This window comes from Melospiza georgiana, chromosome 2 (genome assembly GCF_028018845.1).
Source record: "Melospiza georgiana isolate bMelGeo1 chromosome 2, bMelGeo1.pri, whole genome shotgun sequence".
NCBI lineage: Eukaryota > Metazoa > Chordata > Aves > Passeriformes > Passerellidae > Melospiza > Melospiza georgiana.
This window is the reverse complement of record NC_080431.1, coordinates 54,684,899-54,702,361: the sequence shown is the minus strand read 5'-3', so window position 1 is coordinate 54,702,361 and position 17,463 is coordinate 54,684,899. Positions and strand designations below refer to the sequence as shown.

General features: G+C 41.3%; 1 protein-coding gene across 1 annotated transcript; it reads left to right on the top strand.

Moving 5' to 3' along the window:
- The first annotated feature begins 7,227 nt into the window (after positions 1-7,227).
- SPRYD7 (SPRY domain containing 7) lies at positions 7,228-17,434 on the top strand. Its single transcript, XM_058018985.1, has 5 exons — positions 7,228-7,355; positions 8,585-8,701; positions 11,580-11,746; positions 13,363-13,465; positions 15,987-17,434. Exons 1-5 carry the CDS (start codon positions 7,250-7,252, stop codon positions 16,082-16,084), a joined length of 591 nt encoding a protein of 196 aa, XP_057874968.1. The 5' UTR covers positions 7,228-7,249; the 3' UTR covers positions 16,085-17,434.
- Positions 17,435-17,463: the final 29 nt, after the last annotated feature.

Sequence of the window (17,463 nt, the reverse complement as noted above, 5' to 3'; positions counted from 1 at the left end):
GCCTGCAGCTCACAGGCGCACGTTGCACAGCCTAAGGAGGGGCGCTGCTGGGTGACAATCCTGCTGGGGATCTGCCACCTTCCGAAAGCACTTATTAAAAGAAAACATAATTTGAGACAGATAGCCTTATGTGCTTCATAAAAGGAGAGTGATTCATTCTTATTTGCTTGAACACACTGGTTATACCGTTTCCAGCTGGTGAATCTCTTCGAGATTTAACGTGGCCTGTAAAACCAGTGCAGCTTTTCCATAAAACACTGACTAGTCCCAGGGAAATGGAGCAGAAGAGATCCCATGTCTACTTGAAAGAGCATTCTAGTTACAGGACTATGAAACTGAATCTGGAAGTGCTGAGATGTCAGAGGACCTTTGTGTTGGGTATCTCTTGCAGTTCTGATAGTTCTCAGTTAACAGAACAGGTCTCATATCAAAGTAAAACTGAACTTATTTTCAAGTTAGACTTTGTGAAATACTACATCAAAAGCTGTTCTCATATGTACATACTCTGCCTCTGCATCCACTCCCCTACTCTGCACCCACTGCAGTCCCGTGACTCATCAGCACAGGGGAGACTCTTCACCTCCAGGACTACTCACTCAAGGAACATCACAAATTGTATTTCTATCAAATGAAGCTCCCTTGCACATCTGACATATTTCTTCTCATTATTTAGGAATCTGGATCTTAAAAGCCATTCAATAACGTTACTGAACTATAAGGTTATGCTTCCCCAATTCACTGCAGTCAGTTACTCCTCACCTTCTCTCCTTGCTGCCCCACACAAGCTGGCCTGCCTGCTCAGCTGAACTCAATGGGAACAGTTTGACCCGGGACAAGCATTTTTGAAAATCCCTTTGAGAGTGCTTACACACTGAGGCATTTCTTCCACTATCCACTGGAGAACAGCCCCAGCAGGTAGAGTTGCAGCACAAAAGCAACTGAGACCTTCAGATGTATTTCAACATCTTGCTTGTTTCTAATTGTCCATCATCTTGTTTGCTGTTTATTAAAAACAAGTAATTCCAGGCAGTTTTCCTCAGCCACCTAAGCTGCTTTCAATTGATATCCCAGTGCTTGTGCATTTACATTTGCTGAGTACTCCTTGTCTACACATACCCAACAGCCACTTTTATATGAAAAATTTCTGGGTCCTATTAATCTTCTCTGTAATTTTATGGTTAAAGATTAACAACAACATGGCATTTTAGATTTCTCACTCATTATTTCCATATATTTTTGGTATAACATTTTTCCCCCAATATATTTTTAGAGTGTGTTTTATTTTCTATTTGTTCTTTGGGCTGGTCTCCTTATGAATGAAGAAGGAGCTAAATGGGTGGAAGAGTGGTTGCCTGCCCACTTGGGATAATGCCTCTTCATTAGGTCCACTAGAAAATGTTCTTGTCCCTCCTTGCCTTTGATTTCTTCTGTCAAAGAGGAAAGCTTAAACTTCTGGGCAAACATACAGCAGGGTTTCTGTGCTTGGTGCACAGAAACACTGCCCAGCCAGCACCCTACTTAAGTGTCTCACGACTGTCCTGAGCATAATCAAATAGAATTTGGTCACTCTTCTGTTTCTTATCTGAGTCACATACAACTGTTTTGCACACTTACAAGTTCATCTTTCTATGCTTTTTAACTCAGCTTCAATAGCAGCACTTTCAGTAGCAGTTTGTTTATGAGCTTGCATTCCTGCATCCAAGAGCACAGTGTCTTCCCAAGGCAGCATCAAAGGCTGGTTGTGGAAGCTTCAGAGAAAAGCTGTGGCTGATGGAAAAGAACATTTGTAGATCTGTGGAGTAATACATAAACAAAACCAAGGGAAATCTAGGCTCAAAGGAGAGGCACAGCTTGAAAGGAGGTGTTAGGATAAATGCCACTTAGTTATGGGAGGGTTGAAAATACAGGGGTAGAAATTTGGAAGGAATTATACAATAGTGGTAATTTCCAGATTTTCAAGACAAGCACCATATTTTTTGTAAGACAAAGGGCATTCATCTACTGTCATCTTTAAACTACAGAGAGAACCCAGATCATGGCTCTTCTAATAAACACTATGCCAGGAAATTTCTGAGACTGAAACTCAGAGTTGTGGTTCAGTCGGCGACCTCAGAGCTGACAGCTACTACTCCCCTTGTCTGTCCCAGCTCTGCCAGCCTCTGCAGATGCTCTACTGAGCTGATTCCACCCACTCAGTCAGCAGAACGCTATTCCCTTCTCTTTGTTGAGGTGAGTTTTGTGCTGATTCAACAAGTTAAATCAGCCCAACGCAAGATTAGACAATCACCAGGTCTAACGTCAGAAGAGCGAGGAAAAGAGGAGTAAGATTTTCCTCATCCAGTGGCAGCAAGCCATTAACGTGACTCAGGTTGTAACAGGTAACTCTACCCTGACAGGCAGATTCTCGGGGGGTTAAGCCAAGACAAGACTGTGCTACTGGCAAAAGTCATCATTCCTTCCTTTCCCCTTTCCTTAGTCATGCTTTCCTGAGGCCTCCTCTCTGCTGGCTACAACACTCATGCAGCCACATGTTAAGCCAGATCAGCTTGCCAACAGAGCTGAAAGCTAACAAAAAAAAAAAAAAAAAAAAAAAAAAAAAAAAAAAAAAAAAAAAAAAAAAAAGAAAAAGAAAAAGAAAAAGAAAAGAAGTTTCCAGCAGGATCAATTTTGGCAGCCAGCTGATCCTGCAGCCGAACAAACACCAGTGCCAGGATGAGCCAGTGAGAGGGCCTGTTTTGGTGGCAGCCTGCACACACGTCAGCATAAACCAGAAGTGCCTCCACAGGCCATAATTTCACAAATGCTTCCAGCCAGCTATTGCCAGCACCGCTGCCAAAAGTAACACAGCCTTGCCCTCGGCCACACCAGCTGCTCATTCCAGGCTCCAGGCACCCGCTGTGCTTTGCTGGAGGAGAACTGATTGATAAATATAGCTGGAGTTAAAAGCAGCATTTTTTTTCCTCCCAAATTTGTATTCCACATCAGTGAAGCACCTCTGAATCAAAGACCTGTTGGATTTTAATTGTCTCCTGGGGTGAAGCTCCAGGAAAAGAGGTGAGTTGAGGGCATTTTACAGTCTTAGCCTTGGCTGCAAACCTGCCTTCCCACTAAGGCTTCACGTCCCGTTACAGAGGTGTCAGACACACAGAATACACTCCAGCTTCAGGACAGAGACTTCTTGAAGGACTCTCCTTTATTCAGCTGTGCTGGGGTAAGCATACTCTCAATCTGAGGTGGATAATGTAGTCACTGTGGGTACCTAAATATGGACATGAATCTGCAAGAGCCTAGAGCAGCTTGATAAGAAGCTACCACAAGGTAACGCAAATGAATAAATTATTCAAAACAGCTCCACATATCAAACATCTTACTGATATATAAATGTTTCACAACTATACTATATCTAACTACATTTCTTTTCAACAGATACATCTGGACTATATTAAACATTCCAAACAAGGGATCAGAGAAAGCAGTTTCTTGTTATTGTTCCATAAAAGCTACTTTTAATATGGATTGTAGAAATACTAGGCATTAAAAATCCATGAAGGATCATCAGCAACTGAAATGATCAACTGCTGTTTTGAGGTCTGAATTTCAGAGTCTGCCTTGATATCTGCAGGGTCTCTGCTGCCTATTTTAGCAGTCCTGAAAAGCTCTGTAGTTTTGCATACAGAACTTTGACCTACAGAGTTAACTAATATTCAGCACTTTGCCAGATTTTTCTGCAGAGGGACGTGGGGGGGAATCGATGATGAATTCAGTCAGCTCCTTAGCAAAATCCTATTTATTTACAAAGAATGTACAGCCACGTCCCATTTCCTTGCACGCAGAGGAAGCAAATGGGAGGGAGAACTGTACAGCAGTCCAAGTTTGCTGCTCCAGCCAGGATGCTTGCCCAGAAGAAGCTGTCCCTTGGCTTTTTCTCAGGGCCATACACCACTGCTTCTCCCACTGTCTGCTGGCTCTTGCGTGGTGTTTCCGGTCCCAGACATGCACACAGGCAAACACAGCTGCAACCAATCTGTGCTCTTGCTGCTGCACTCACAAGCAGTCCCTAGAAATGTCTCCCTGACTTTCCCCAAATTAGTGCTTGCTCATACAAGTTAGCTCATCTTAGCACCACTTGGCCATGCACCCCTGTGCCATGGGCAGCAGTTTCTCGGTTTTAGCTATCTTATGCCATAAAAGAACTCAATTGCTCCTTCCTGAACAAAGCATGGCCAGCATCCCTGTCAGTTTTAATGAGGTTTGGGACTGCCTATAGATCAAAGCTCTGCTCCAGTGGGTTTTGCTTGTATTGCATAAAGAGGAAAGGAGAAATGACCTCCAAAACAAAGAGAACAACAAGGAACAAAATTAATTTCCATATGTAATTTCTTCTATGATTTGGCAAGCGTCAGATTAATTGTGTAAAACAGAGGAGTTCCTACAGAAAGTTAATCCTCACAAGAACTACATTATGGTGAAGATTTCAAAAGTACAAGCACAACCTGTTTTTCATCTGAGACCTTGTCTGTATCATCTTCCAAACCACAGACCTGACCCTGGGAGTGGAAGGACTGCTTTCAATAAACAAACCTTGATTTTCCAGTCCTGCACCATCATTTACTTCTGTGCAAGTTGCATGGAGACATTACTAAATCCATTCCAACATACATAATAACTACTTTTTTTACATTGGTTTTCACAGGTGCAAATGCCTCCACAAAGCACGCGGCAGCGGAGAAGCAAGTCTGATTGGTTTCTACTTGCAGGACAAAGAGGAATTATTTCTCTGAGAACAGATTAGTCATGTATTACACTGTTGTAATGTGTGCTGCCACAATGGGAGAGAGCTGCCCTCTCCTGCAAATTTGGCATATCAGGGAACCTTTCTGAAACATACTTGTCTGAAGCCAGTTAGATGTACTTTGCAGGGCTAATGAGAGACAGTTGTATTTTGTGAATGAAGCTCTAAGCCAGAGAATGAAACAAATCAATGACCATCATTTTCCTTCAGCAGGTCCTCCAAATAAGTCTGCATTTGTGAAATGGATAGGAGTGGTTGTGTTCTACTAGCATGGTTCCCAGACAAAATGTTTCTGCTGCTACTGTTCAAGGAAATAAAGTTAAAACACTGCAAGCAGCAAACATGTTTAGGCATGCTGAGCATAATTTTGCATCCAGTGTGGGAGGGTCCAAAATACTTGGCCACCCCAAGTGAAAGAAATGAACATTCAAGTAAGGCAGAAGCTGAATTAACCCTTGATTAGCAAGCACAATTATACTTCTACATATTGAAGGCAAGATCTTCATTTCTCTGGGGCAGTTCTTTGTGCACTGTAAAGCTTTTGGTGCTCACACACTATAAACAGCCTGACAAGCACATTTACAAATACATTGCTATCCTGCTGCAACTGTTCACCTCATCCTTCAAGAAAGTCATTTAGAGCTTAAATCTCTAGCTAAGTTTTCTTTTTATTTTCTTTTTTTTTCTTTTTAAAACTATATTAACGTTTGTCTTTTAGCATTTACTGTAACAAACCCACAGGCAATAAAAATCCCACAGTGACTTAAATGAGACTAAATTTGTGAACAACAAGAAGAATCCCGATGCCTCCCATATGAAATAAATAAACATCAGTTTCCACCTAATATTTACTTCTTGGAAGTTCAAGACTAATCCCATTTGGCATATTTTAAGGAGGTGAGCTCTTGACCCCAAATGTTTATGGGCTGTAACAGTAAGTCCAATAAAAAAAAAGGAAGAACATTTTAAAGCTGCTCTTAAAATCAGATTGGTTTTAGGCACGATTTTGAGAAAGACAGCACTTCACCTCATGTTTCAAGTGAAAGGGGGTAAGTGTGACTGATACAGCCCATCCAGACCAGTAAGAGATTTGTGGCTATGAAAGTTTATTTTAACAAGGATTTCTGAATATCTGGATTAACCCCCTGGCCCCCACAAGACAGATAACATAGCACCACATGGGTCACATTACTTACATCATACTTCATACTGTAATAAAATGTTAAGGGAGCCTTCTTGGTGAAATGCCGCATAATAATACATTGAAATAATGAGAAACAACAATTTCACGCCAAACTGGTTTGGAGATAAAGAAGCCTTCAGATGAAAATAATCAAATTACCTGCTATCTGCAAAACATTCTACGTCAGCAGCCCATGCCACATTTATTTGATATTTTTCTGTAGATAAATAAAAATGTGAAGTGGGCACAGGTAGGCTTCCATAGCCATGTTATCAATATTTACTGTGTTTGTTGGAGCCCAGTTTGTGGGTCCTGCTCTGGATGCTGTGTGTGCAGTATGAATGCAGAAATAGACATGGAAATGCTCGTGTAACCCAGGGACCACAAGTCATGTTACAGCTTTTTTATTAGGTGGTATGTATTCCACCTCTGTGAGAGGGACACAAAGCTGGCCTCAAAACAAAATAAGTGCAGTGATAGCACAATGTAGCAGTCATGGCAGTTGAATTTGAGTAAATTTAGGAGAGGTTTTGAGCACATTAAGAAGTACTCTAGGAGCAAAGTGTACTTCTTCAAACACTCGGGGTTAAGACTAGGAGATGGAAGGGCAGAGGTCTGGAAAAGGAGAGAGCGCAACTCACAGGGGCACCTGCAGGCACGGTTGTGTGAACCTTTCATTTCAGTCAGCCACGTCTGAGTTTTCCAAAAATTAAAAAAGAGAAAGGTGGAGGGGGGGAAAATGAAAAAGGACATAAAATAAACGGGGTTCTTGTTACTTGGTGCCAGGAATAACTGAGCAGTAAATTTCCATGAAGGAGTCCCTTCCCACGTGTGAGGTTCGCTGATGCCAATCAATGCCCTCTTTTTTTATATATGTATATATGCATAGATACATGAATGTATCTATGCATATATACATGTGCATAGATGTATGCGTGTACATTATGCATAGATACTTTATATGTATGCACATACGTACAATACGTCCTTTAGGAGGCTGCGCCGGCCGCCTCACGCCACGGCGACAGCTGCGGGAAAAAAAGATCAGCAGGGGCTGCACTCGTTGTCCACTAGATTTTAATTTCCAGAGGAAGGACGGGACGCTTATGTTGATTTTTATTTTTTTTCCTAATTTAATTTAATTTCACTTTAGCCCGCGCTCGGCCCGGCGCTCCCCGCCCGCCATGTCGCGGCGGGGCGGGGCGGGGCGGGGCGGGGCAGGGCCGTGCGGCGGCGGCCGTTGCGCCTGCGCGGTGCGGGGGGTGCGGCCGGCCATGGCCGCCTCCGTGTTCTGCTGCTTCTCCTGGTGCCGGGATGGCGGCGCCGGGCACATTCCGCTCAAGGAGATGCCGGCCGTGCACCTGGACACGCAGCGCATGGGTGAGCGGGGCAGGGGCGCTGCCGCCGGCGGGCGGCTCCCTGGCGGGCAGGGCCGCAGCCCCGGAGCGCGGCACGGGGGGTAACCGCTGGGAAAGTCGCCTTTGGGGCTGCTTCTATAGCAGGAATTGGCAGGTTTTTAAACCGAGGAAGCGTGGTTTGGGTGTGGTTTAAAGCAGTTCGTGTTTAACTGAAGTTGGTGGGCGCAGCGAGTGTGTGAGGAGGCCGAGGGCGGCAGGCTGCTCGGCGGGGCTGCCGTGGCAGGGTGGGCACGGCTGGTTCAGAGCCGAGGGGCTGAGCTCGCAGAACCGCGGAATCGGTGAGGCTGGAAAAGAGTTCTGAGGTCATCGAGTCGAGTCCCACCTGTGCCCCAACGCCACCACGTCAGCCGGACCAGGGCACTTAATGCCACATCCAGCCTTTCCTTAAACATCTCCAGGGCCAGAGACTCCACCTCCAGTTACGGCAGTGGGGATGGAGCAGGAGCCAGGCCGTGCAGTGTCTTACGGTAGCTGCTGCTCTTTTGGGGATTACCCTTAGCATGAGCTGTCCACAGAACCGTGCCCGGGCTTTGCTGAGGACAGAGGGGATCTGGGCCAGCAGCAGCAGAGCCGGGAGAGAGCTGGGGAGGAATAGGTGCGGTCCGGTGCTCGGGCACAATTGTTAGCCACAGCCTCCCATGTGCTTGGCCATGAAGTGCTCCAATGGAGAAGGAAAGCTTAGCAGAGAATTTTTTCCTCTCTGTATTGGCAGGCACATTTCTAATATTTCAGAGACTAACTAAACACCTTGCGATTCCATCATCAATCATTTCTACCCGATATGCTTTTCCTTCTTGTTGCAGAATGCTTTTTGTCGGATGTTAGAGAACAGAGTACAGGGCTTTGGTCTCACAGTGAACCCTTTCTGACTAAATTGTAAGTTATGCTTTTGATGTGGCTAAAGCAAAGGTGGTAATCAGCATGGTGCCATAAAGCCCGAGAGGTGAAAATTAGATCAGCTTATAGATTTAAAATAAATAAACCCTAGTGGAAAGATGAACTAGCCTGTAAACAACCTTCCTTCTCTTGCTTCAAAGTACAGCCAATCATCATATTTCTCACAGACTAATGAAGCTTTTACTTGAGGCAGAAGTAACAAAACCTGGTCTCAATATTTAGGGCTTTTGAGAGCTGCTTTCAGGTTTCTAAAATGTTTTGAAGTTCTGTGGGTTTCTTTTTTTCTATTTGCAGGAACGGATGTCGTCATTGTTAAAAATGGCAGAAGAATATGTGGCACGGGAGGATGCTTAGCAAATGCACCTTTGCATCAGAACAAGAGTTATTTTGAGTTTAAAATCCAGTCCACAGGTTAGTCAGCAAAAAATACACAACTTTAAACTTGGGAGGTGTGTTATATTGCCTGCTGGTGGCAGTATCTCAAAGGCTCAGCACATGCATCTTTCTAATTGCATCCTTGAACTTGTGAACGTTAGAGAGATTTATAAGTTACTGTGTGAAAGGAAATTTCTTTTTTTTCTTTTTTAATTCTGACTCTAAAATATTAAAAATAATAGTAAGGGTATTACTAAAGGAGTGCAAATACTAAGCCCCCACATTGTTCTGTATGCTGTTATAGGCATGTTTTTCAGGTGGCATATTTTAGAAATTATTTTTCATCAATAAATGCTTATGACCACATAAAACACTGTAGCTATGGAGTATTTTTTAAGGAGTGCAGTTTATCCAGTGATATTTGTATCTATTTGTCTACCCTCATTTGCACTTAGCAGGCACAGTTCCCCCAAGCAAGGGTAACACTCCTTGTGCTACCCTTTGCTCTTCAGATCAAGTGTGTAGCACTTACTCTGACACTGCCTTATCCAGAGGAGCCTTTCAGCACCTTGTTCCTTTATTTGCTCCTACAAATACAGTCAGCTTCACTACTACAGAGAGCACTCCAGGCTTGCCTGCATTCTGGCATGAAAAGTCAGCCTGTATTTTTAAAAGCTGCTAGCAGACACTCTGAAAATGAAGCTGTGCTTTCCTGAAGTGTGTGTGGGGAGGGAAGAAGAAGGGAAGTGTTAGTCCTGAGGCAGGCCTTATGTACCAGCTGGAGCTTGATGCTAAAACTTTTTGGATAAGAATTGTTTGCCTTCAGGTGGGTCAGAGTGCAGGCAGCATGTACACAGATCTGCCCACAACACCTTGCAGTACAGCTAGCTGGTTAGTTTTGAGCTACATGTAAGCCCATATCCATTTTAACTTGGCAATTTTATTGTCCTTTTTTTGGGAAAAATCCATTGCAGGTGTTGTTCATCTATGGTCATTATTCAGACAGTCTATCCATGTTCTTAACACTTGAGAAGCATGAGAGATAAACTCTCCTGGTTTCTGTGTGCCTTTTTTCCTCTATTCCTGTGCCCCAAGGCAGGAGAACTTACTTCTGGAAATCTAAGATTTACTTTATCCCTGCACAGTCAATTAGAGGTTATCTATGGGGTCACCCTGACTATTATAAAGTTTTTTAAGTTGAATCACACTCTTACCTTTTCATTCTTGCTGTTAGAATAAATTATTCTACAGTTTCATCTTTTGAAAATAAGTTTCTTACATATTTGCCTCATTTTAGTCTTCTCTAAACTAAAAAGTCTCAATTTGTTGGGGGTTTTTTTCATTATCACCTTATAGATAAAATTTTTACACTTTTGATTGGTTTTGTTGTTTCTTCTACAATATCTTTAGTCAGCCTAATTTATCTTGATGTACAGTGCTTAAAATGGATGTTCTGCTTCAGCTGCAGCAGCAGTAGATTACCTCATCTGTTTTATACATGCCACACATCCAGAAGTTTTCCACATCTGTAGAACACACTCACACTCAGCAAGTGTTTGAGAGCTGGTTACCAAGCCACTACTGTATTTGTGCCACTTACTGTTCCTACTTACCTGCTCTTCTTCATATTTAAATAAAAACAGATGGATTTTCTTTATCTCTAACTAGTTAGTCACTTTAAACCTCTCAAGAGCTTGCAGTCCTGTCAAGCTGGGATTGGCAGCACATTTAATCAACACATTGTCGTGTTATGCAAGTAATTGATGGTAATACACAACAGTATCTGACCTTGTGCATTCAATGCAAAACCTCAAACCCCACTTGAGTCATCTTTTTTGATTTGACAGGGTGCTGCTGATGAGTAATCCTGGAATAGTTTTCTAACCACTCGTGCCTTCATATTGCTGTAACTGTCTAGACCATGTTTTCATCATTTGACTATTTCAGTGTTGTATGAGTTTCAAAATTATTATCAAATCTAGGTCTGTAACATTAACACTTTCTTTTTTTCCATAAGACTAGTCTAACTAGCTGGAAAAGGAAAATTTGTTGTTTACAGATCCATGCTAGTTGGGTTTAATTTTTGTGTCCACCTACAGCCTCAGAGTTTGTATTCAATGTTTTTCTGGGGATGAAAGTTAAGCTGAGTGGTTACAATTCTCTTTCTCAGAGAACCTTCTTTTTCAAGATAGATGCTGTTTGTCTTCAGTCTCCTGTGGCTACTTGTGCTGGGTCTGCTCAGGAAGGGGTTAATTATCTTCATAGCAGCTCCTGTGGTTGTGTGTTTTAGATTTGTGACGAAAACAATACTGATAACAAAACAATACTGATAACACACTAATACTTTAGCAGTTGCTGAGCAGAGCTTGCACAGCATCAAAACCTTGTCTGTTTCTCACTCTGCCCCTCCAGTGAGTACGATTAGGGTTGCATAAGAGCTTGTGAGGGGATAAAATCACATGGATGACCCAAAATAGCCAACAAGATATTCCATACCACATAGCACCTGTCTTGTTCAGGAATAAATGGGAGAGGAGGGGATTTAGGGAGATTAGCCATCTTTTACTTGGGAATTGGCTGGGCATCAGTCTACCCCTGGGAAGTGGTGAGTGATTGCCATTGCATCACTTTTTTCTTGTTGTCTCTTTCACTTCTGCTTTACTTACTAAACAATTTTTATCTTTAGCCACAAGTTTTCTTGGTTTTACTCTTCCTTTTCTCTTCCTCCATTCCACGAGGGTCTAAGTGGGCTGGGGGAAGAGAATGACTGGTTGGATGGTGCCAGAGCTAACCCACAATAGGAGATATCTACTGCATGGCATTAGTTAGAAAACAAATTCTTTATGCTGTCCTGCTTCAGTCAGTCTTCAAAATAACATTTTTTTTTTCTTACTGTGCTAATATCACATTTTAGGGATTTGGGGTATAGGAGTTGCAACCCAGAAAGCAAACTTGAATCAAATACCACTTGGTCGAGATATCCACAGTCTGGTGATAAGAAATGATGGAGCTCTCTACTATAACAATGAGGAGAAAAATAGGCTACCAGCAAACAGCCTTCCTCAGGAGGGTGATGTGGTGGTGAGTTTCTTAAGGCTTTCTTACTTCCTCACCTAAATGCCTCTTATTTACAGCTCTGTTTTAAGTCAAATTGTTCAGTTTGCATCTCTCAGTTTGGAAAGTGCTGGGATATAAATTCCTGTTATCTCTGAATGAATCAGCAGCCTGGACATGGGTGGACTTCATTCTTGGTATTGATAGGTTCCTAATTAGGGATGGACTTGACCAGGGTTTGAGAAATAGTTTCTGGTGCTCTATTTCAGTATCTACCTGACAATTCCCATCATGAGGATCTTATGTTGTTTGACATGGGATCTGCCTGAACAAATAATGTGCTGGAATGCATTACATGTCTAGGCACCATGCCCAGATGAACTCAAGAACCCTTAGCTAACTGGTTAATGATTAGAAAGACAGAGCAGGGCAGAGATGGGTCCTGGGTGATAAATTAATTGTATTTTTAGCCACACTTTTGTAGTTTGTGGGGGATATTGAGTGGGGAGGGGGGGTAATGTTCCCTGGAAAAATGATTGAGGGAAAATTTTAATTTTTTGTACCTTACTATTTCAGGTTTCTCAAAACATCCTTAAGTGACTTTGTTCAAAGTGCTGGTTTTTTAGTACTGTCATTTTTTCCATGCCCTCTTAGGTATTTTCAAAAATACATGAGAGCAATGCAATGAAATTGAGACCATTTATCCCCCCTACTTTTTCACACTGGGTAACTTGCCTCTCTATAGCCATGGTTAGAAATGCCATCTTTAGAAGCTGCAAACAGCTTGGGGTGATAACTCCACCCTTAACCCTCAGATACAATACTGGTCTTTTAATCCTCTTCTGAAATTGTTTTTTGAAGGGTTGCAGTTTGTTTCAGGCTTTGGTGAACTAGTGTGATCTGAACAGCTTCAGCTAATCACAAAAAACACAACTGGTGTGTTACTGCTAACTTCCTCATTTCCATAAGTATCAAGTTATTTTGTTCTGTCAGGATAACAAATTTTTGAAGTCCTGCATGAGCTCACAAATTGTCACGCTCAGACATACCAAAGCAGTGAGGGAAGTCCTTTAGCTAACAGATGAGTAAGTTACTATCTTGTTAGTGTTTGCTTTCTGCCCTGTGGTCAGCATATTTATAGCGTTGTGTGTGAAACCACGGTCTGCTGCTGCCAGCAGAGTAAATGAGCTGAGAGAGGTTTCCATATGGAGGTATGGAAGGGTGAACTTGGTTCCTAGCATCATTATTTATTAAAGTTATTACAGGGAGAAGATACAAACAAGAAGATTGCAATACTCCTCCTCATACTCAAAATCATTAAACACCTTGTGTTTCTTTAACGTGGTGAAGTTTGGAAATTTGTTCTGTTAACTCAGTAAGATGTGGATTGCATTGTGCATTACTGTGCTGCATCCCAGTTGGAATGGGCATTAAAGAATCCTGAGTATTTGAAAATGCCTATGTTACTGGTCACTTATTAACTTCTAGTCCTTGGCAGGATATGTCAAGTGAGATTTTCTAGGATGCTGTGGTTTGCATAATGGTGTTAAAATCTGCCTATGGCTAAGAAAGCTAAGTAGCAGTCTTATATGTATAAACTTGTTGATGCTTTTTTTTTTTTGTTAATTTTCTGTACTTTCTAGGGCATTACATATGACCATGTAGAATTAAATGTATATTTAAATGGCAAGAACATGCATTGCCCAGCTTCAGGAATCAGGGGGACTGTCTATCCAGTGGTCTATGGTAAGTCAGAGATTTTCAAACTGTTTCACATTACGGAAGATATTTTCATTCCAGTTCTGTTTTGTGAGCTGTGTATTCTTCTGACTTAAATGTAACACACATCAATCATCTATTCTTGGCAACTACAACAATTAATTACCTGAAAATTTAAACCTAGGAAATGATAAAAGAATTTTTTGACTCATTTTTAATGCTGCTTAATAGGGAAAAGAGCACTGCTTACTCACTGCTTATAGTGTCCACATCCAGCAAGCTGGGGAGTTGCTGCACTCAGTCTAAAAGTTGCCAGGTTAAAAAAAAAATTAAGCAGATGGCAGACTTGTGGGTTAATCTGATTTATCTGTGAAGCTTGATATTTATGCCTTTTAATTTCTCATACTTCATAAATGCCACCAGTGTTCCATAGCAATAGAATTGTTGTGTGTGTTTTCCTGAACTTCCTGTGCAGTTTCTGCTCTTTGCTGCTTGTCCTATTGCTCTGCACCACCGAGCAGTGCCTGGATCAACCCTTTTGGCACCCTCCCTTCAGATACTCACAGATACTGGTGAGGTCCCTTCTCAGTCATCTCCTATTGAGACTGAGCAGACCCAGCTCCCTCAGCCTTTTCTCATAGGAGAGGTGCTCCAGTCCCTTCATCATCTTCATCACCATCCTCTGGACCTCCAGGAGCTCCATCTTCAGTTTATCTGAGCCTCATTTAAATAGTAGCCAAAATAATTTTGGTTGTAAGGATAACCCTTAGCTGCATGATAGGGATAATTTTTAATTCATGGTGGGCTCCTAACGAACTGTTGGCATGTTCCCATTTATATCTTGATACATTTTGATTGGTACGGAGCTTTATGAACAGGAAGAAAACACACCAGTTGATTGTAGAGTATTTGAAATCTGTGAATGTAGCTGGTGAATCCCTTGCTTCAAGCCCTGAGGGCGGAATGGTTGTACACGGCCAGGCTGTGATGTGTCCTTCAGCCACCTGATGGCGCCGCTAAAATGCTGTGGCGGCAGCTCCTCGTGCAAAACCTTCATCATCGTCAGCAGCAGCAGAGTTACTGTGTGGCTGCATCCTCCTGTCTTTTGGTAGGAGTCTTACACAGCATGAAGAATGAAGGTTGCTTTCAGAAAATACTCGGTGGCATGTTACCCTACTGTTAATCTTTTTTTCTCTGACTCAAGAAGTTCCATGCCTGGAGAATGCAGTGACCTGTTATTGCCAGGCTCTTTGGGTCTTCTTCCACAAGTGGGCATAATCTCATTATAATTATCATGTCTCCTACATGTAGCTATAACTTGAAGCCTGCAGGTTGTTTTTTTACACTACTTACTTGGTATAAACTTCAAGTGTCCTTAATTTAATGTGAACTTCTAGTCCTGTGGAAGGATTTGGCTATACAGAACAGAGTTTCTCAGACATTTACTCTATTCAGACTAGAACTATAGATATCTTTTTAAGAGGAAGGTGGCAGATCAGGCAAACACAGTGTCAAGCTTGAGAAGATAAAACAAAAAAATGGACTTAAAGGTTATTCCCTTTAAGTTATTATATTATTTAATGGACTTAAAGGTTATTCCCTACAGCAGCTATACCTCAGGCACTTTAATGGAAGCAAGACATAAACACTGTGTAAAGTACTAGAGAACTGTACAAACACACTGATAGGAGTTTTCACAAAGCCTAGGGGGGAAGAATTCCAGCCTTGTCTCTGAGATAGTTAAGTTCCAAAATACGGAGATGAACCTTTTCTTGTTTGAACTAATGTTGATGTTCTGCCAGGTTCATCTCAGAAGTTGTCTTTGAAACAGACCTTGCTTTTCTGACTAGGTGGGTGTTTCAGTTTGCTAGTGAAGTACACAAAAGTGTTGCTCTGAAAATACTCATCAGTTTCTTTTTTATATTCTACATTGAAAGTACTGTTGTAGGTGGGTAGATTATGTAGGGGGTCAAAACCAGGGAGAAGTTCTGTAAAAAAACCCACAATAATTTCCAATTTCAAGAAGCAGTCAAAGAAGCTCTCTTTGCATCATATGCCAAAACTGATGGTTTGATACCACTGCTGCAGACATGGTGAAACCTTGTAAATCTCCAGAAAGCCACTGTAGACAGGTGAAACTCCAACAGAATTAGGAACAGAAAAATATGCCCATGAAGAGGAGACATCCCTGCAAGGTTTATCTGGTAGGAGCCTTAGTCTGTAGATTTCTGGAGAAATGGAGTAGAAAATTTGGAATCAATAGCCTGAAGCTCTGCTAACACTCCTAGTGAAATTAGACATTCTCATTGACTTCACTGGGGAACCATTACCGAGTAAACAGCAGAAAAGAGAGATGGTTTGCTCTCCTGGCTTAAGGCCTTACCAAATTCATTGAAGAGATTTATTTTAATTGTGTATATGTAATGGGTATATTGAAGAAATTCTTTGTGGTTTAAGCACAGTCTACAGGTTATTAAGATGGTTTAAAAGAGGATCAAAACTGTTAGTGTTCCTTCTCTAATTCCTTATTTTTGATTCTCCTCTGCAGTTGATGACAGTGCCATTCTGGATTGTCAGTTCAGTGAATTTTATCATACACCTCCACCTGGGTTTGAAAAGATCCTCTTTGAGCAACAAATCTTCTGAATGTCTTCATACTGAGAATTTGTACCCTGCACTGTTACAAAAGCTTTGTCATCTTGAAGCCTCACTTTACTTTTAGGAAACATATCTGTATTTTTAAGTAAGCACTTGTGACTGTTGTCTGCAGAATAAATACGTTAACTGCAAGACCAGGTAAATGTGTTGCTGTCCAAATAAGAGTTTTCTGGCATTGTTTTGCGGTTAAAAATGAGCATTTTGAGGCAGTGTTTTTCTCTGATTTGTACTTGATGCATAAGGAGACTAGGGATATTGCTGTTTTCAGTAGTGTATTCAGTATTTTGGATAAACTGGAGCTCTGTAAGGCAAATAGTTCTTACACATATGATAGCTGTGGAGATGGATAGTTGTCATGATTTTTTTCCCCCAGCTGTTTTCTCACAGAAATTATGTAATTTTTTTAAAGGATGCATTGTGTTTGTAGTCTGTGATTTGGAATTGTGGTGTCCTCCCAGTTGTGCACAATGACTAACAATGCAATGCCATAACTAGCAGCTAGATACTTGCTAGATACTTGTTTTTTGGCAAGGTGTAGGTTAATCCATTCCTTCAATCTTAGGCCAGCAAATGCAACTTAACTGTTTCTTTTAGCTTTTAATTTGCTTTTATTGTGACTAAAAAAATAATAGAATATTTTCTAGTAATACATTTTTGTTGAACCTTAAAAAGTAAACCTGAACACTACCTGTGTGTTTGAGGACCACCATGCTCTGGTAAGAGAGTAAGTACAGGTCACTCAGGTTGGGTAAGCAAAGATCCAAGTGAAGGGTATGAGATGTTATGGTGAAGCCTTACATCTAAACTGTAAATTAGATTATTCTCTTATGGAATAGCATATTTAATTTCTTCATGAATCATTTATAAATGGCTAAGACATTGTTCTAAAATGTAATGCCCTTGAACATACATTGTGAGATGCTATTTTTCCCCCTCTTGTCATATTTAATATACTTCCTAGAAGAATTTTTATTGTAAAAAAAAAAATCTTCATACTGAATGTTTGTGTTTTGGTTTTGGCTTTTCCTGGGTTAATGTGTTTGCATAAATGATTTTATTTAAATATTTTTAGAAATTAACCTTATTATGAAATTTTCAAATACAAACAGCTTTCTCAAAGTCTTTCACCTTAGAATTTACTACTTTTGTCTTAACTCTGGCCTGTGTTTTCCTTCCTTTTAGCCTTGCTGTCACGTGACAGTATTGGGTAGAACTTTTCAACCTTGTCAGCATTATGGTGTAAACCTCAGGAAATTAGAATGCAATTTTATCATCTCCCTTTGAAGTCTCCTCAAATCAGAGTAGGATAATGATAAATAAAGTCTAAATCCTAAAACACCTTCCCCCCACACCTCCCTTCTTTCTGG

What these genes read in the sequence shown, in the direction of transcription:
- SPRYD7 (XM_058018985.1), top strand. Translation starts at nt 7,250, where the DNA reads ATGGCCGCCTCCGTGTTCTGCTGCTTCTCCTGGTGCCGGGATGGCGGC. An exon ending in GTTTAAAATCCAGTCCACAG is followed by an intron (nt 8,702 to 11,579) that starts GTTAGTCAGCAA and finishes ATCACATTTTAG; the next exon opens with GGATTTGGGGTATAGGAGTT. An exon ending in TGTCTATCCAGTGGTCTATG is followed by an intron (nt 13,466 to 15,986) that starts GTAAGTCAGAGA and finishes TCTCCTCTGCAG; the next exon opens with TTGATGACAGTGCCATTCTG.